Genomic DNA, 21,224 nt, shown 5'->3' with positions numbered 1-21,224 from the left:
TTGCCTTCTAAGCACTCATAAATTCATTTCTCTCTTAAATGAATACAAACATGCCGGCTATGGGGTCTGTGCTTTGAGGGTGCAGCAGTGACAGCAAAGGAGACAGTGTGTGGTTTCATGCAGTCTACAGTCTAGGTGAAGGAGAGCAGACACTGCACAAATAATGGGACAGTGAATGTTGATGAAGTCACTGAGGATTCACTCAAAGGGACAGTGCTGTTCCCATATGTGAAGCATGTCACCATAGCTATTGCTATTTTTCCCAGAGGGGACCCACCTGGCTACACCTCAGCCATAAGCTTTTCAGTTGGACGGTCACTCTTGGGATGTGCTGCTTCTGGGCACTGAAAGGCAGCATGCAAAAGTAGATAAAGGATGCCTTTTCTTTTGAGCACCATCCCCAAGGACCTGTGAGAGCATTCCATGCTATCCGTCTCCTTTGTCTCCACTGCCCTGCCCGCTCTGCTGGCTCCAGCACACACCATTCCAGGCACTTGCCCACACACAGGACATCTCATCTTCACCAACCGCTGCTGCTTCCTATGACTTGGAGTAAATTGTAATGGCTGCCTTTCTACAGGGCCCATGACCCTTGTTTTGATTCTTCATGGGCTTATCTCTGTATCTCTGGGAGTACAATACATGGGATATTGGAAGACTTTCAGTTGGCATTTGTCCTTATACAGGTAGTTAGTTCTAAACCATAAGAAGTAACCCGGGGAAGGAGAAATTATTTTGTAGCCTAAATCCTGAGCCTAAAGGCAGCTAGCCCCTACCATTGGCTGTTTTCCCCTCTCTCCCAGAAATGTGTGTCTAACAGGAAGACACAGAAAATGTATTTACTATTTTTCCTAAAAGGCCTAATTGTGCTGGATGTGGTGGCGCACACTTGTAGTCCCAGCACTTGGGAGGCAGAGGCAGGCGGATCTCTGTGAGTTCAAGGCCAGCCTGGTCTACATAGTGAATTCCAGGAGAGCTGGGGCTACAGGGAGACCCTGTCTCCAAAAGACAAAAAACCAGGGGGGGGGGCTTAATTGTGCTTCTGTAATAAGTCATTGAAATATAATAGATCATCATGTCAATACTTCTCCTTTACCTTAAAACCCCAAAGCACAAGCTTTGTGTTGAAATATCACTTTATAGTTTCAAGCAGTTCTGCTAGTGCTGAGGACTAATCACACTGAGACTATTAGAAACAAACAAAAACCTGACTCCTGCTGTGGGAGAAATATAGGTAACTATACTCTCGGCCTAAATTCTTCTTTTTAAAAACTCTTAGAATAATTAAACAAAGACAAAGGATTGGCGTTTCCATAAGAGCAGTTACGTTGTCAACTGAGTGATGAAGCATCACTGATAAAAATCAGTAGAGTTTACCTCAAGTTGACTCCTAAGGTATAAATAGGGTCACTGCTTGGGTGTTCTAACTTGACCTTTAGATGTCTTTATGTTCTAAACTGCTGGATGTTAAAATATAGTTGAAAAACTTTCCACAATTCTGACATCTGGAAAACCTTTCAGCAATCAAAATTGGGGTGTGTTCAGTCACTTCTCTATCCTCGTGAAAAGGTTTTGAAAAGTTAATGCCTATTATCCTGGCATCTCATGATGTCCTCTGTCTGACTGTCAGTGTAAGAAATAAATTACATTGCATCGTTACTCACTGGGCAATTTCTGAGGGCAAGGTGCCCTTCCAGGGGCTGAAAATAAACTGCATGGAAGAGATATGATCTCAGGCAAAGCGCGGGAACTTCATAAAACTAGCATCCAGGTGGAAAGCGGAGGGGATAAGAACACAAAAATTATAAACACTGGGGCTGGAGAGATGGCTCAGTGGTTAAGAGCACTGGCTGTTCTTGCAGAGGACCTGGGTTCAGTTCCCAGCACCCACACAGCAGCTAACAACCATCCATACCTTCAGTTCAGGGGATCCACTGCCTCTTCCAACCTCCGCTAGCATTGCACCACATGTGTGCACTTGTATATAAGCAGGCAAAACACCCATACACGTAAAATAACATTATTTAAATTATAAATGCTAAGTTCTATGATAAAACTAAAACTGATGGAGAATTACAAGCATTTGGCAGGAGAGAATGGAGGGGGCAACACTGAGGAGTTGGTTTTATGGCTCTTGTAACTAGTGTTATCTTTATGATGATGTTCAATGTTTAATCTCACAAGCACTTTCTGACAAACTATTATGTTAAAGGTTTTATGTTGGAACCCACAGACAAAAATATAAAGGTTGCTATTTTTCTAATTTTATGTACTTGTACCTCACCTCAATTTGACAGATGCATACAAGAGCAAATAGCACAGTACATAGAGAAATTGGACCTGTGACCATTGGCCTCTGTGTGTGTGTGTGTGTGTCAAAAATACTCTGGAGGAGTTAGTCAAATTCTATGAATTTACCTTTTACATGTGCATTTAGTTTTCAAACATGGTGACATTGCACTGTACCTCTCTGTGTGTGTGTGTGTGTGTGTGTGTGTGTGTGTGTGTGTGTAGTCAAGGGTTTATTTCAGCTTTTACTTCAAGGTCATAGTACATCACTGAGGGAAGTAAGGCATGAACTAATGAACTAAAGCAGAAACCATGGAAGAGTGCTGCTTATTGCATTGCTCTCTGGCCCATTCTCGGCCTTATGTTCAGCTAATGTCCTTATTCAACCCAGGACCACCTGCCTTAGATAAGCTACTTCCGCAGTGAGCTGGGCCCTCCAGTATCAAACATCAGTCGAGACAATCTCTCACAGAAATGGTCACAGCCAATCCAAACTGAGAAACCCCTCAACTGAGATTCCCTCAAAGGAAAGATGGCTTTTTAAGCACCTCCCTTCAGACTGTGGAAGGAGTGCTGGTCAGAGTATACCTCGCCAGTCCCAGCTTCACCATCATTCCAGCCTTCATGTTCCAGTCACGGGGTGTCACTCTTCCTTGTTTTCAAATCCTGAGAATTCTGTATGTATGTCAGGTCTTCATCCCTACATGGCCCGGCCTGGGAACAACAAATAAATAGCACCCACCAAATGTACGCATGCATGGAACAGACAAACTTATTTCTTAAAAGAGACCATTTTATGGAGCTGAAAAGGTTGCAGACTATCATGAGGAGACATCTGCAAATTGGCTCATCTCTGCTACGCAGTGTGCCAGCCACGGCCTTCTCAGTGAGGCACTCTTTTCTCCTGCTGAGTATAGCAAAGGGACAGAGAGGTGAGATGAGATAAAGTGGACATAGTCACATTAAAGAGCATGAGGGAGTTACCTGAGAGTCAGACTCCAGCACCTGCAGCTCTGGGCCTACTTCTGTATCTAATGCAGCAGCTCACACAATTAGCTCTGTTTATGAATTCACTGAGTTGTTGGGCAAAAGCCAGTAAGTCAGCCTTCAGTCAACCTCACAGAACTTCATTGATCTGAGTGAAATTTTGAAATGAGTTCTGATTATTTTCTAAGCTTGTGAATCACCTCTTTAATGTACATCTGGAGCTTGTGGTATACTTTTTAATTGTGTTAAAGATTTCAAGGTCAGAACAGTTTGAATCCAATTTATTTCAGGTTAGAGAGAGACTGATTCTAGGCTTCCACTAAGGGATCTTTTTAGCAGATTTCAAAGATCAAAGTTTGTAATAGAAGAGCTTAATATTTGGATTAGTCATGTTCTTTGTCTATTGAATTTTCATCAGTTCAATGGAATGTAGAAGTCCCTAAATTTAGCATATCATGAATTATTCATAATTATCACTTAACCAATAAGAGTCTAAGAATGATATTAATTCCAGACTGTGATTTTTGCCATTTTTTGTTCTTTAATTCAGTGTTTGCAAGTTCATATTATTTTTCTATACTATAAAATCTGCTTCTTATATTTCCCAGATGGCACATAATATTTCATCCATTCTAGCCCATAATGAAAAAAAGTTTATATTAACTCCAAAACACAAGAACTGTTTTATTATTATTATTTTTAGATTTCAAGGGCAAGGAAACTTCATTTTTGATATCTTCATGAAGTTTGATCAGTATAGAATCCTTGACTGCATACAAAACTAACCGCTATGACAATTCAAACTCCTTTACACTATGGTGTGGTTGGTTCTTGTGGCAGGAGGACAGGAAGCTAGGGAGAAGGATGGAAAAGATGAGCTGCAGAAGCCTGGATCTGGATTTTAGAGATGCTTTTCGAATGACAAATGTTATAGCTTTCAGCTGCTCGCTTGTCCTTTGTAGGACTCATCCTATTTTTTTCAATGAAATGAGGAAATACCAGAGTAAATTTTTATGTCCATTGGTCAAAGACACAATGATCATTGTTAGAAACGTTTCATTATGCTTGTATGGCATATGAGCCTAATTTACAGGTAGACTATAGGCAGTTAAGAATCCAGCATGTGGACACAGTTTATCAGTTGCAGAGGCTACATCTGAACCCAGGTCAGATGACTCCACATCCCTCTTTTGTTCTGTTGGTAACCCCTTGCATCCAACATTCTGTCATTGCCTCCTATGCACATTACCCTGGTCTGATGCTATGCCACTTTATAAAATTTCTTGTAATTAACACATGTACTGCAGAACAAGCAGGGGAAATGGATCTTAGCTGGAACACAATTGCATCAGTGCTTTAACAAATCTATCTGAATGTAGTCTCCGAAACCTGCATAATGTCTTGTCTGTCTACTAAAAACATAGCTCTTCTAATTATATATAGGATATGTGTGATTCTGATGGTTTTCTCTACAAAGAATGAACAGGATTGCTCCAAGATTACTAAAATTGTTCTCTGTGACCTTTTCACTCTGGACCATATAAGATTTTTTTATTTCAGCATTTATAGTGTTTCTATGCATTATAGCGCTGCGCTGCTTCATTAGTTTTTGATGGAACTGATGTGATGGTTGAGAATTGAACAGCAAGTAAGCAGTTAAAATCCATATAGAGTCTACAACTGAAAGCCTAGGGTTTTTATAACCATGAAGAGCTTAACAGTGCTTAATATCCTTCCCTTCAAAGACTTCCTCTGATATCGTGGTCTTATCTGACCTCTAAAACTGTGCTCTTAGTACTTCTTCAAGTAACTAGACTCACTCCTAGAGAGATGATCCTGGCTGAGACCAGAGTCATTTGTACCCCAACAGGTTCTGCAGTCTTTATCGTGCTTAAGTTAGGTGTTCTTTTGGATGAAATGTGTCTGGAAACCTGAAGCAGTTTTCACATAAACCAAGGAATTCCTCTAGAGAAGAAGCCCATGATCTGTGGTTCTGAGATTCATCCTGTCTCTAACAAAGGCCAGCACGTGGCTAAGGGCTGGCTTCAGGCCACTGCTCAGGGCTGTAACTTCTCCACTCTGTTACATTGGACATTAGCCCTGATCCCAAATTAATACAAATTCTACATTTAAAATAAATTTTAAAATACAGGTGATATTTGCTAAGAGAGAAGTACAGTTTCAGTCACACTGTAGCACATGTTCAACACACAGATCTGCCCAAAATTGAGCATTTTATGTGCAATGAGATTTTTGATTACTCTTGATAATTTTTTAGGATATGTACCTAAAAACAAATAAATAGTTGTCATAGGAAAAAGGTTTGAATATGTCAATATTACTTATTTTTGCCAAAGGAAACTATGAGGCATGCAAATTCAGGTAACAAGTTCACTGCTGAGGACAGGGCTAAATGCAAGTATCAAACTTGCTCAAGAGACCTACTAACTGAAGTATAGCTCCCAATACCATGACACGAGCAGATGGGATTTACTAGAAAGTACATGCTTTTGGAGTAAGGCAACCCTTTGTTCCAGTCCTTCTAACTTTGAGTTTATAAAATTTAAGTTCTCTGAGCTTCATACTAAGTAGTTGGATCTGAATCATAGCCCAAGACTGAAGTCTCCTTCTAGTGATTTGTTTGGCATGCAGGTTGTAGAGTTACTTTGAAGGGAAGGAAAACAGAGAAGAAAAAGAGCGAAGCAAGAACATGTACATCATCACTGTATCAAAGAAATGACTCAGTCTCTCCTTCTACAAAAAGGAATACTTTCACAATGGTGAGGTTCTTGGTCAATAAAATGCGTTTAACCACGGAGAAATATGACTAAAATTAATAAACTGAACATAACTATCAGTGAGATTGTTTGCCTCTTTTTTATTTTATCACATGCTGGTATTTGCTACCCACTAACAGTAAATAGCAATAGTCAAAAGCAAAAATAAATCCAGATAGACAGGAAGTAAGAAGTAGAAACACTTTATTCAGTAGCCTAGTTTTTGATGCCCATCAAGAAAGACTTGAGTTTAGTGACAAGGTACCCTATTCTAACAATTGCACACATACTTAAAATAGTCAATTCACATTCAAAAGAAATGATAGCTTATTAGCAAGCAAGACAAAAGCAGAAGTAGTTATGACTCAGTGGAAGCTGCAGATAGGTTCATGCACTATTACTGCTAAAGAAGCCTATCTCCATGTCTACCTATTACAATACACAAGAATCAATAAGTACATTCATGTACCTTGCTCAGATTTTTATATAACAAGCTGTTTGAGGTTACAGAGGCACGTTCTTCAGTGTTCTATTATTCTTTCTCCTCTCCACCATCCCTTACATACACTCTTCCCCGCAACATTGTTTGCTTGAGTCATGTCTACATTGTCCACAGTTATCTAAAAGAGCTAATTCAGCAACTGAGTCAGGGCCCCGGAAGAAATATTATTTAAAGCATGTTCCTGAAAAGAGCATGGTGGCTGGCTGTTGTGATCTGATTATGTGGTCAGAATGGGCAATTGCTATATGTGCCCTTTCTTTTTCTAAGAGATGAATTTCTATTTAGGAAATCTTTCTATTCATTTTATTTCTGTGTGAAAAATCTTGACAAGTATTTAGCCAGCTTTGAGGGTTTGAAATTGCTTTAAATGTCTCACAAGCACCTTGTCTTGTCAGTGAAATCTCAGAATGCAGTATTAAGGATTGTTGAGTTCAGAAGGAGTGTGATGTGAGCTGGGCTGATATGCTTCAAACTTATATGCAAGTACCAGGATGGACTCGTCTCTGTTTTCAACTTGGTTTTTCCTTTGTTTTGTTTTCAGTTATTGTATTTTAGGGATTTTTTAATAAATTTTTTATTGAATTTTTGTGTATTTCAGAACATCTTAATTATATTTATACCCCCTTCCCAATGGCACCCTCCCATAGTCCCCCCCCCAAAAAAAAGAATTTCATGTATTCTGTCATTTATGTGAAGGTACATCAAGTCAAGTTAGTGTCTCCAGACATCCTTCAGTGCAAGTTCATCCACTGGGGTCTAGTCAGCCTACCTAGAGTCCCTCCCTTTAAGAAGATCTGTTCTTCCACACCCAGCAGTAATCAGCTGCCCAATAGTGCCTCAGCTAAGATTTGAGACTTGCTGCCCATTTCCCCAGTTCTATGCTGGGTTTTCGTCTGCTTGAGTTTGCATAGATCTTTTGCGTGCTTACAGCATTGCTGTAGGTTCATATGAGGAAGGTCCCTGGAGCCTGTAGGACTCTATTTCTATATGGTCATGCCCCTTCTTCTCTTGCTCTTACAATCTTTCTACCCACCTCTTCCATAGTGGTCCCTGAGCCCTGAGTGGGTGAAGTTTAATATAGGAGTCCTCGCCAAGGATCCTCACTCTGTAGACTCTGTTCTTTATAATGGTATCATATGACTTATTTTCCACTCAGACTTTTTTCTATCATAGCAGATAATTATTGCTAATTTGATAGCTAGTAAGCCCAGTATCACTGTTCGTTATAATGGGATTTTGGTATTCCCAAAGGAAGGAAAGGAAACACTCAGAGAGGAGAACAGGTAGCAAATAGCAAAGAGCAATTGAGGTTTTCGTTAAATTGGAAACATATTTTATAGGCAATGTCTAAATAATGAAAAATTAGCTCCTTCCCTTCATCTCATAAGCACCAGTAAGTAGGCACACTGTCCATACCTGCCATCACATCCCAGTTCCAATGGATGTCTGGGGTCTTTTCTTATGCTTTTGTTGAAAAGCATAAATCTAAGTAAGAGAAGACAAGAGTGTACCCAAGAAAATTCCTCCTTCTCATTTTATAAGCATGGGATACATAGGGCAGCAAGCATCTCTATCACCCAGAGGACAGAAGGAACCCAGGCCAGAGCATAAGGGATGTGTCAAGTCATAGTTGTGTATACTTCATAAGTCAACAGGACAGAAAACAACAGGGAACATGATTTATGGACTCATTACAGGTCTGTTTGAAGGCCAGTTTCAAGAACTGTTATAAAACAGTGCTTTTTAAAAGTTTCAAAATGTAAATATTTTGACTCATGTTTACTATATTTTAGATACTCTGTAAGATATTCATGGCTATGAGAAATATATTCAGAATGCTCCCATCTGAGTATTCTGCACCCAAATCTTCATGATGTGGGTTCCTAGGAAATCATACTCTATTGCATCAGAATGCTCATGAGCTCCCAAAATCATTCCCTACAACAGGCTTCCTCCATTAGTACACCATTCTACCATTGGTCAGGGGATCTATTGCTCAGTCGGTAGCTGCAAATGGAATGGGTTCCCACAGCAAAGGGATCATATAATGATCTTCACACTAAAGATTAAAAAGCAGCTAAAGCACATTGATGAAAAGTGACTGAAAGGCCAAAGATTTTATGATCGTGATACAAATAACAGTCATGAAAAGTGGATTTTAATAATGCAATCATGAAATTATGTAAGAAGCCTACATGGCTGATTTATTCTTTATACTGATAGTGAGCACACAGTTGTAATTATAATCTGTATGGTAGCTGACATTAGATAAACTCAGTTACAGACTTCTAAGTCCCAGAAAAATCCCATTTAAACACTTTTATTATTTATTAAAAATAATTTCATTTCCATTTAAAATAGATTCACTTTTAAGTGACATTTTCCCCAGCCTGAATTATCCTCACATAATAAGGACTTTCTGTATCCTTAGCTTTATTTTACAGAAGAGGAAATTCATGCTCTGAGGAGTTAAATTACTTTCATGCAGTCACATCATTTTCTAGCTGTTAATTTGAAAGGACTGTTTCCAACTATGGGCTGTTGGTGCCAATTCCAGGCTTCTTTCCACCGTGCATTAGCTATTTTAAATCTCTTCCTCCTGTACTCCAGCCCCATCAGGATTTCTAATTCCTGACCATATCTTCCACACTTTCTTTCCCCCGTGAGCATTCAGCATCCCCAAAACAGGTTGTCCAGACTTCTGTTATTTGTGATCCCTAATAGAAGAGTCATTGCTAAGAAAGACTAACTAGGTTGAAGATCCCATTCTGTCTGTGATGGACACTTGGTGATTTTGGACCACTGCCATGGAAGAGCTCAAACTCACATAATGATAGTATTTTCATTTCATGTTGTTTCATTTTTTTAATTTAAAAGTTCAGAATTGCCTGGGTGTGGTGGTGTATGCCTTTAATCCCAGCACTCAGGGAGCAGAGGCAGGCAGATATCTGTGAGTTCAAGGCCAGCCTGGTCTACATAATGAGTTCCAGGACAGCTGGGGCTACAGGGAGACCCTGTCTCAAAAAGACCAAAAAAAAAAAAAAAGTTCAGAATCTGTGACCCTTTAATTTTAGGGATTTTTATATATTCAATGTAACCAAAATATTTTTTATTTAAAAAAGAAAAGTGACTTAATGCAAGTGTGCCCATAGAAACTCCAGGTCCATTTATACTCCCATGCCTTCATTGAAAATGTTTTAAAATATTTTTATTGATCTGAGAATTTCATACAATGTATTTTGACCATATTCAGGCCCTCTCCCTACTCTCCTCCCCCACATTACTACCTTACCCCCCCCAACGTCATGCTCTCTATTATTATTTGTCCTTTTTGAAGGCCTATTAAGGCTAATCTGTATTTCCAACGTGCTTTTGGGGTGGTTCTATCCCTTAGAGTCTGATCAACCTACCAGTATTTTTTCTTGAGCCTTAAACCAATTCAAATAACTATATGTTTCAAATATAGATTTACTATATATTTCTTGGTTTATAATGGTGTTCTTGCTGAGGATAAGCATATTTACCTTTGCATTTGGATAGCAAAAGACAGACAAGTTCTAGGGCTATGCTTCCAATGAACAGTCTTGAGAGCTCATCATTTTTAAAAAAAAGTCATGTTTTCTTTTACATTTGTTAGCTTTCTTCCATTTTCATATCCACAAAAAATACCTGTCACTTCAATGGAAATAAGTAAAATGACTCTAAGGTACTGAACATCAGCACACCATCAAGTTAATAAGAATCCCAGAGTTATTTCATCATCATGAGATACAGTCTCTTTTATCACTATGTTGTAAATAAACTCACAAAACCAGAAAATAATGCAACTATGATACATTAAGTTAATAGACACTTTAATCAATAGAATAAACATAAAATTTAAAGTTGAGGAGTACTTGGTCAATAATTAATGTAAAATTTGGAGCCAACTACATTCGTAGGGACAGTTAACATTTCAAGAATAATGTCTAACCTGTGCTTTGATTTGAGTGATGCTAGAAAATGTCCAAATGCATATATTGTCTACAAGAACTTTGTTCCCAGGATGCACAGTGATTCAGCAAGCCCATATCATCACAGACACAGGTCCTGCCACCATCCAGCATTCCTTTGGTGCCTCCCATATTACTCCTCTGTAGTTAGCTCTCCTAGTCTCTTGCTGAGTTAACCCAACATCGAGGTTAATGCAACAGTCTGTGGAAAAATCATCCTAGGTATCACTCATCCTAGGTATTAGTCTCCAGATAGCTAATGGTTTAACTTGAGACAACTGACTTCAATGCTCTGGGCTTCCATTTTTCTTATCTGTAATAAGATTTTCACTCAGGGTTGTTCTGACCATTATGCGAGTCAGTGCCCATGAGTCGTTTAGAATGTTATGAAGTACATGCCACCACTTCAGTAAATGTTTTGATATTATATTATCATACATTTTTCATATTCAGTGTAGACATTTTATAAAAATATGGAATAAGTACATAATCAATTAGGAGATTTTGCAGTGATATTGGGGTTTTGTATGAACCCAAAGTTTCACACATGCTAGGAAAGTGGTCAACTTCTTAACTGTATTCCCAGTCCCCCTCAACTAGTACTTTTTAAATTAGTACTTAATGTGTAGAGAGTACAGTGTTGAAGAAGCCCAGTCACCAAGGAATTTAGAATCTTAGAAACTTCCTAGTTTTCTTTAAGTGTCTTCAAAGGGAGATTTCATTTACCACTAAAATCTATAATATTCTGACTGACAGGAAGAAGTCTGGCTATGTGAAGGTATAAATTACCCTTAGGCTTTCAAGTGAATTCTAAGAAAGCACCAGTCTATTTCCCTCAGGATATACATGAAGACTCTTTCATGTCTACTAAAACCACAGCACTTTCTCTAAACCTGCCCATCCTGAGACCTGTCCTGCCCTCCCTGTGCACTCACAGTGTGTCTGCATGTAGCTCTTCATATTTCTGCTTCAAGTACAACTTCTCAGGAGAATGGCCTCCAGTGCCTTCTAAGATGGAGTGCCACTTCAATGCAGGATCCCATAAAGCTCTATTTTGTCTCCAATATGTCAGATATACTGACATAATTCACTTTGTGACAGCAAAGGAAGAGTATCATATTCACAAGATAAACTGAATTAAATAATAATTGAATTAAATGTGTCTATTACTCATCAGTGAAAAAGCAAGTAGTGAAGGGTCCATGAAAGGGGCAGGGGGGTAGGCTGAATAATTTTCTATCCATTACTGTATTGAGCTCATCACAGGAGGGCTTCTATAATGAGGAGACACTATTATTTCCTCAGCCACTTTTATTAATCAACATTTTCATTTCCCTGTAGAGTGGAATATCTCTATTTAAATATATGACTTTTTCAAGCATTGTGGTTCCTTCCCACAAGCCAACCAACAATTTTTTCTTTGTTCTCAGTAAAGGAAGAAATAAACCCACAATCTCGAGGGAAAATAGCATGGTGAATTAACTGAGGAAAAATTTAAGAACCTCAGGATGAAACCTTCCCATGGAATGTCTTAGAGTAACTTGGCTTATGTGGTTGGCATTCATACCTTACTAATTTAGAACCTAGGAGACAAAAATGCAGCTCTCTCTATTTATGTTTAACATGCAAACCCTTGTTGGAGGCAGAAGACCTGACAGTTTTACCACTATACCTGTCTTGATCACACTAGAGCTTAGTAAACAAATATTTGTTAAGAAAGTTACATTCTACCAGCATTTAAAAAAAATCAGTCTGTTTGACAGTGACACAGAGTTCAGATCTGAAGACTAATATAGAAGAAGGTAGGCAGAATTTCACATTTTTTAAAACATGGAGATCAAGATCTAGAAATCTAGGTTGAAATGACAGAAACCTGAGAGTGGGACAGAACAGAATTCAGTGCCTTAGCATGAAAGCTTACATATGTAAGACAGCATCTTGTCCTTCAGTTCCAAGACAAACCAACCAAGCAGCTGACACCCCCTTATCATTTTAGGTCGAATGAGCCGGACTCGATTTATCATTATGCCAACCCAAGGAGAAGGACGGCGATGCCCCACAGAGCTCACCCAGCAGAAACCCTGCCCAGTGACTCCCTGCTATAGCTGGGTCCTTGGCAACTGGTCATCATGCAAGCTGGAGGTAGGTCACACAATGACAATTAGAGATTGCTTCTCTGTATCTCCAAAGCAGTTGTCTGATCAAATACACTGATAGAGTAAATTGTACCAGGTTCTGGCAACACTGTTTGTTTGTTTGTTTGTTTGTTTGTTGTTTGTTGAGATAGGGTCTCACCATGCATTGTACCAGGTTCTGGCAACACTGTTTGTTTGTTTGTTTGTTTGTTTGTTTGTTTGTTTGTTTGTTGAGATAGGGTCTCACCATTAGTCCCAGCTGGCCTAGAACCGCTTAAGTAAACCATCCCTTCTGGCCTTGATCACACAGTGAGCCACCTGCCTCTGCCTTCTGAGTGCTTAGATTAAAGGTGTGCATTACCACACCAAGGCTAGTACAGGTATTTTTATCACAGTGGAGAACATGGAAAAATACAAGCAAGTGAGTTAGCTTCACACAGAGTGACACTGCTAAGAAAATAAACATTCGTTCGTTATGTGTTGATTATAATAAGCTGGGTCACGGAACTGTCGAGCTCTTTGGCGGCCTCAGGAATTCTACGCTATTTTCTTGGCTTGCTAGGAATATCAAAGAATGATTTAATTAAGCAAAAACTCCAGTTCTGTGGAAATGCACAGCTTGTTTTAGATTATATTTCTTAAACATTTTTAGGTTTTGACAAAGTCATGCATATGGGCACAAAACCAAAAAGAATATGAAAGTTATATTTTAATATTATTACATGAACCAAGGTTACTACCTTTTCCTCAATGATTGTATTTTATTGGCCTGAAATATAAGTGCTTGGCAGCATCACAATATATCTCAGACCCCGAGCTTTTGCTTGATCAGCAAAGATCTGCTGTATGTTCGCTCTGGCTTCTGACTTAGGAAAAAGTGTGTTGACTTTCTCTATTTCCTTCTTTTACTGGTTTATCCTTCAGTTCATGTTCCAAAGCATATTTTAATTAGATACCAATAATTTTGATTATGCATTAAGAAATCTGCAGAGTATTGTCATAAAGATGTTTAGTGTTCCTATCAGGATGTCATTGTTGAGCAGCACTGTAATCTTGCAGATGTTAAATGTCCATGTATTTTAATAGGTCTCAAAGAAAAATATGTGGTACATTTGTTCAGTCTTCTTTGGGGGGAAATGAGGTAGTTGGGCTGATTAACAAATTCAGAAGTAAACTAACAACTCTAAATATTAAAATTTTGTCTACTAGTCTAAAAATATTTCTGACATCTTTGACAATTTTAAGCACTGCCTAAAATTACTTACATCAAGGAAATGAACAAAATAGTTCTTCTTATAGTTGTGATAACTTTGAAAGAGTAGAGAAAATAAACTCGAAGAATTCAGGGAGCCATTGCAGGGCAAGGGAGAAGAAAGTTACAAAAAGGGAGGGCTAAACGGAAGGAGGGAGAGGCCGAGGGACTAGCAATGCAACCACTCCAGTCTCTCCAAGGGTGCAGTCCCTACTCTGCCTTTCCACCTTCCCTTTTGTCTTCTCAGGTGTCAGGAGCCTTTTGGTCTTTGATAGACAAGTCTACCAACTTATAGGATCACTTTGGGAAAATGCCAAATAGAATGCCTTACCATCGTGTTGAGTTTGTACCAGAACCAAAGGGACAGTGATGGGCTGTGGTCCTCCTGTACCATGGCACTGTGGTAGGTGGGGGAGGCAGGTGTGACATCAGTTTAAGAGGCCTCAGGGTCCCATGAGAACTGGAGTTGGCTTTCAGCTCAAGAAACTGCAAAGTTGCCTCAAGGTTCTGGACAGGGCGAGACCCACCCACCAGCACTGACCATTAGGAAGAGAATGACTTCACTCAAAGCTCTCAAGGAACTAAGTCTGGAATCAAAATAAAAATTACACCCATTGGGTACCTAAACAAGGTCAGTCAGTGTTCCTTCCCATGAGTTTGAAGAGGATTGGAAGCTGTTCAGAGAACCTGTGATCAGGAACTCTTAGCTATTACAAGTCAATCACTCAAAAGCAAGAAAGCATAAAGAAAAAGACCAAAGCAGGGGCACAACAAGAAAAGACTCCATGACACATCTAAGCTGACTTTGTCCTGAACTCCAGGTGCATCCTGACTTTCCTACTTACCAACCTCTTTGTGAGGCAGATAATAGGGTATCTTTTCAGTGAAGTGTCCTTTCTTTCATTTACAGGCAAGCCAATTTTTTGGTGCTACTTATCAAAATGCATGCAGGCCTTTCACTCAAAGGAAGTCATCTCTTTCCAGCTATTTGCCTACTTCCTCTGTCTGTGCCATGTTGTAACCTTGCTGGGAGCTCTGCCACTGATGGTGGCAATGGTGTTTTAGTGGCTGCTTGCCTTTAGGAAGTATCAAGCCATTGTAACAGTCTTGCATAGGGTATAGTGGCTATGACAACCCTGCCACTATTCTTAATATAAAGACATTAGCAAAAGTATGTATTCATCTTCAGAAACCCCTTCTAACCCTACCCCAGGACCTCTGCCACTCATGTCTTTTCATACAAAGGGTTGAAGAGTTTAGATCCTGTCTAACAACCCTAATATTGGTAATAGTTCTGGAAATTCCTGGTTGTGGATTTTTGGCCAAGTATCTAACCTCTCAAAGCATTATTTTCTTAACTGTCTTATGAAGGTAGCAATAGATTGACCCAGGTCCCCTCCTTATACCATAGGTAACAACACCTTCAGAAACTCAAGTCTTTCATATCAAATGCATACAGCCTATATACTATGTGTACATGTATACTTTAATATCTACTGATTAATTATAGTGCTTAATGGAATGTGCTATACAAATATTTGTTATGTTGTATGTCATACGGACTGAAAGAAAAAATACTACACATGTTCATTCCAGAAGTAATTTTAAACATCTTTTTAATTCTAAAAAAGAATTAAATTAAATTAAAGAATTGGTTAAATCTGCAATTAGGGAATGTGGATTTTTCTTCCAGCTATGGAAGGCTAACTTTACTTACTTTTACTGAGTTTTGGGGAGAGATTAGATAAATTATATAAAATAGTTAGCATGGTACCTATCATAAATTCTCAGTGAATTGTTGTTGTTATAAATTTTATTGATATTCTGATTATGGTTATTAGTGCATCTATCTGTCTATATCTGGTAGAGGTATAAATTCAGTATGTACAAAGCCACTATTAATGATCTGGGCAGTGAAGATGGATGAGGGAACTCTGTCTGCAGTCTTCTCTAAGAAGTTGGGGTCTGCCTTCAGGCCATAGTGTGTAAATTCTGTGAAAAGCAGTGCTTGTTTCAGGAATGGAATTAGCATTCTAATGCTGATTTCTCCTCATATTGTAGCTGTCCTTAAAAGAATAAGAGATTAAGGTTGAATGTGGGCTGATCCCAAGATACATACCAGGAGCCTATTGCTGTTTGTCTTGGTTTTTAAGGTCATCCCCACTGCAGGCTTGTTTCCTGTGCTGCTACACAAGCTGCCTGATGGAGTGTCAAACTCATCACTGCATCCTCTGGTAGCTGAAGTTCCAGGTACCAGGATTTTCCAAGTCCACATCTATTGTAGTATCTTTACACTTGTTTCTGAGTATACAAAGTCCAATGTTCATTAGCAAACAGACACATAAAAAATTCAACAGTGCCATCATCAGGTTTCTAACGTATAAAAGAACACTCCCCACCAAAAAGAAAATTTAATTTATACTCGTTATTTTCCATTTTAGACTGCAAACATTTGTTTTGAATGAGTAGACTGTGACTTGATTTTAAACCTCTTATCACCAAAACTGCATTTAGGCCTAAAATGTTGGTAACTTTTCATAAGTAAACAATAGCTGTAGAAATGATCCAACCAAAGATAAGATCTTGATGAATCAATATGGAAATTGCCATTTGCTGTGGTCACAGTGTTTGGGCCCCTCATAATTCTTATGTTGAAGCCCAACCAGTAATAGAAGAGTGGCACCGAGAGGGGACGATGGGCTCTTATTTTCTGCCCTCACAGAAATGACCTGAGAGCTCCTGTTATTCTTCTGCCTCCTGAGGGCATGTGGAAGATCCACCTACAAGGAACCAGTAGGTGGTTCTCCCGTGCTTTGTGCTGCCCAGATTTGGATTCCTGCAAATAGAACTTTTCCTTGTTTGCCAGTACATCTGTCCCCATTTTACCATGCTACCACTCATGAGATATACATTCCAAGATCCTCAGGGGATGCGTGAAATCAGATAACACTGGACACAATACAGTACATTTTTCCTAAGCATGAATACTTACAGTTTATAAATTAGACACAGTGGGAGATTAACAAGAATAACCAATAATAACAAGTATAACACATATTTTAAAAAACTGTAAACATTTCTACCTTGTGCTTTAGGATCATTATTAACTAAATAAAGCTTGCTTAGACTCAGGCACTGTGTTACTACAATAGTTGTTTTGATGACCAGGATAGCTGCCACGTGACTGACAGATGAGTAGCAGACAGAGCCTAGACATATTTCATAAAGAGGTGATTCACATCCTGGGTGGGATAGAATGGTGTGGAGAAAATTTCATCATGCCTTTCAGAATGGCATGCAGTTAAAAACCTAAGTTGTTTAGTTCTGAAATTTCTCATTTGACACTTCTTTGTAAAGACAGGGTCTTTCTATAGCCAAGCTGACCCAGAACTTGCTATATTGACCAGACTGACCTCTAACTCACAAAGTTCTACCTGCCTCTGCCTCTTGAGTGCTGGGATTAAAGACACCATCACATGCAGCCCATCTGACACTTTTAGGCCACAGTTAACTCTAGCTAACTGAATCCTCAGAAAATGAAACTGCACCTATAGGGGAAGAGGACAGATACTGAATGTTTTTAAGTCTCAACTTCCTTCATATTGAGAACCCTCCTTAGCTGGTGGTCTGCATCATCCTGCCCCTCCAAGCAGTCACCCATGAGATCCCTTGAGGCCCAGAAGCTTCTGCCACTGTGCCTGGCTAGTGCCAGCTGACCTGTGAATTTGTAGATCACTTGTTTTATGCCCTGGATCAGTACCTTGACTACTTTAACTGACCCTTTTTGCCCTTTTTCACTTCTACTTCTGTGAGAACCACAGCATCTGTAAGGTCTGAGCAATGCAGTATCAGTAGAGAAGAAGGGATAAGAAAGAGATGAGACCCACTTTTCCAGGTAGAGTTGTCAGACTGTCACCTAATAAAGGGTTCTACCACGTGACGTCTCTGAATGCAGCTATGGAGTGCAATGGTGAGATTTGTGGGCTAGAGGGTCTATTAAGCGCTCTCTCTCTCTCTCTCTCTCTCTCTCTCTCTCTCTCTCTCTCTCTCTCCTCTCTCTCTCCAAAACAGACACACACTAACCACAGCAGGGTCTAGATACAAAACTAGCTCTCCACCAGCTTTTGGACTTGATGGAAGCTAAAACAACTTGGTAATGTTATACCTCATCCACAGGACCCCAAGAAGACCACCGAGGACGCAACACACCAAAATGCAAAAGCAAGGTTTATGGTTTATTTGGGCTCAAGCTCGGGCTCTCAGACCACATCAAAATAACGGATCCGTGCTGAGAGCCCCGGGTGGGTGAAGAAGGGGCTCTTTATAGGTTAGAGACAAAGGGAGGAGGGGAATAACAGTATCACTTTGTGGTTGGTCCAAGAATCCCGCACACGCCAACACACTTTTAAACTGATCGGTTGTACAGGATGCGGCAGTGGAGGTTTTTTATTGGCGGGTGCTATTCTCAGGGTTGTGGAATGCGCTGGCCATCTGTGTGGTCAGGAGTCTTCATTTTTACTCTATAGGGCAGTGTCCATGCCCCAGCTTATCTAATCTATAGTTTCCTGGAAGAGGAACAGCAGGGGATGAGTAGCAGCAGGCGAGCATTTCAAGCATTACACAGAAGCTGAAAAGAGCAACCAGTGGGGTGTCAGGAGGGGTTGAATGAAGAGGATCTCCGGGTCCTACATTCCCCCCTTGTCTTGTAGCTGGGGAACCCCATCATGAGTTCCGGACAGTCAGTTCATAAGTGTCTGGGAGGTCTGTCCTAAGGGGCATATAAGCTTCTTGTCTCTGCACCATGAGTTGGATGGTGCCTAACCTGTCTTTTATGAACTGCACTAGTCTATTAAGGATGCATGGCCCTAGGGTGAGTATCAGAAGCAGGATTATGAGGGGACCTAGGAGAGTGGAGATGAGGGTAGTCAGCCATGGGGATTTGTTGAACAAAGATTCGAACCACCCCTGCGTTTCCTGCCTCTGTTTATGTCTGGCATCTAGTCCCTCTCTGATCTTGGCCATGTTATCTCTTATAACTCCTGAATGGTCTCGGTAGAAGCAACATTCTTCCCACAAAGCGGCACATAGCCCCCCCCGACCCCCACTGTAGGAAGAGGAGATCCAGCCCTCTCCAATTCTGCAGGGCCACTTCTGCTAATGAGCTAATGGAACCTTGGAGCTGACTTATGGATTCCTCTAGACGCTGGAGATCAGCGTCCAAGCTGATGCCTAGGTCAGCGTATTGAGCATTGCCTTGTATGATGGCAGTGGCTCCCATGCCTATTCCTGAAGCTATTCCCATACTTACTAGAGTCACAAGAGTCACGGCTGCAACTATGGGGATCTTTTTTACACGCAGGGGGACCTGATCTTGTTGTAGGTAAAGCTGCAAGAATTCCTCATCTGAGTGATATACTAAGCGGGGGAAGAGGAGAGTGAGCACACAGAAGCAGGTTGCATTGACTACTTGTGATTGGGCACAGGGTGTCAGCCCTGTAGAGCAGGCCCACCAGGTATCATTGGGAGGAATGTAATACCTCTGAGTTGATGCATTAACTGAGACGGTCTGGTTGCATAGAAAGGAGTATGAGGTGGGGACTCTTCCTATACAGGTCCCTGAGCCTGTAATTCTCCCTAGGGAGAGGCTTGCCTTGGAAGACCACCTGCAGCGTGAGTCATTTGGGCTAATTGTATAATTACCTTGCACTGCAGCTCCTTCATAATAGGGAGGAGCGGTGTCATAACACAACCAGCAGGAGACAGCCCGGCTCAGGTGGGTGGCATTTAAAAAGAAGTAAGCCTGATCTAATGGTCTTATTAAGCTCTCTTGGCCAGCCGGAGGTTGGATTAGGGAAGAACGCAGGGAAGAATGAACCATGGGAGTCTCGACTTTAAACTGAGTAGTGAGTTCAGTTAGCGGACCCCCCACTGAGGAAGGACCCGCCCCCAGGACCAGGACAGGGTTTGGGCCGATTGCGGCTGTTTTGGGGGTTTCCTGTCGTTGGAGAGAAAATAAGAGTCCCGTATCATAACCATTGAGCCATAAACGCAGTCCCCAAGGTCTGCTTGTTCCCCATCCTTTGTCCCTTTTTCCCTTATCAGTGAACCTAATGAGCAAGGGATTGCAATGTGAGGGATTGCTACCCGAACCAGTCTGCCATGGTGTCCCCATCTGGTTTCGCCTGATGGTAATGAGCTCCCCTGGGGCGGTTGCTAACCACCAAGCCTCCCCAGTTGTTTTGCATCCCCAGTGCTGGCAATAATAGTGTTGGGCCCCCCACCCTGGTTTAACATGAGGTCCTGGGCAGACATAGAAACTTTTAGCTCGTAGGTTTCTAACCCCTGATTTGAATTTACAATTATAGCCTGCCGAGGAGTCTTCATACCCCAAAGTTTTTCCATCCAGGCCTGTGTCATACAGCCCATCCGCTAGGATACAGAGGTCAACATCAAGCGGGGGCCACCAGGTGTTACGTGGATGGTCCTCAGTCAGAGTTAACACTGCCTTTCCCGTTTCCATGTTAGCCAACATCCAAGTCACTTGTACTGGTGCATGGGGATTTAAGCTTCTCATCAGGAGGGTCCCAGTCACCAGCAGACAGGTTAGCAAGAGGTGTCCCACCAGATTTGAAGCTTGAGAGGGTTTGAAGGGTGTTGGGATGCCTTGCAGGTGTCTCCTTTGAAATCCTCTGGGACTGCAAATGGGTTGGCAGGTTTTGCATGGGAATAGTGCACCCAAGTCGCAACGCCGTCCACTTTGAGTGCCGTGGGAGTCTTCAAGAGGATCATGAAGGGACCCTTCCATTTTGGTTCGAGATTTTTCTGTTGGTGTCTGCGGATGAAGACCCAGTCGCCGGGCCTGAACCTGTGGGGTTGCGGGGGAACAGCAGCTTCATATATAGCCCTGAGTTGCAGCCAGACCCATTGGTGGGTGAACTGCAACCGTTGGAGTGAGTCCAGTATGTCCTGGTCTCCCAAGGTCAATACTAGGTCAGCTTGGAGGCTAGGTATCATGGGAGGGGGGTTTCCATACATGATTTCAAAGGGGGTCAACCCCATCTGGTATGGAGTGTTTCTCACTCTAAAAAGGGCAAAGGGGAGGAGAGCCACCCAGTCTGCGCCAGTCTCTAAAGCTAATTTGGTTAAGGTCTCTTTTAGAGTTCTATTCATTCTTTCTACCTATCCTGAACTCTGGGGTCTATAAGCACAATCTAGTTTCCAATTGGCCCCCAGTGCAGTGGCTATTCCCTGGCTTACCTGAGAGACAAAAGCCCGCCCATTATCTGATCC

The 21,224-nt window shown here is 40.9% G+C and overlaps 1 protein-coding gene across 1 annotated transcript in view; it reads left to right on the top strand.

Moving 5' to 3' along the window:
- Thsd7b (thrombospondin type 1 domain containing 7B) overlaps nt 1-21,224 on the top strand; it is a 571,555-nt gene that overhangs the window by 524,941 nt on the left and 25,390 nt on the right. Inside the window, exon 20 of the mRNA XM_029563816.1 lies at nt 12,544-12,689. Coding sequence (XP_029419676.1) covers nt 12,544-12,689 — 146 coding nt within the window. The remainder of the gene's footprint in view (nt 1-12,543; nt 12,690-21,224) is intronic.

The sequence above is a fragment of the Nannospalax galili genome, unplaced genomic scaffold, assembly GCF_000622305.1.
Source record: "Nannospalax galili isolate Female #2095 unplaced genomic scaffold, S.galili_v1.0 scaffold135, whole genome shotgun sequence".
NCBI classification, from domain to species: domain Eukaryota; kingdom Metazoa; phylum Chordata; class Mammalia; order Rodentia; family Spalacidae; genus Nannospalax; species Nannospalax galili.
Note: the sequence above shows the minus strand (reverse complement) of the source record. Positions and strands in the feature narration are given on the sequence as shown.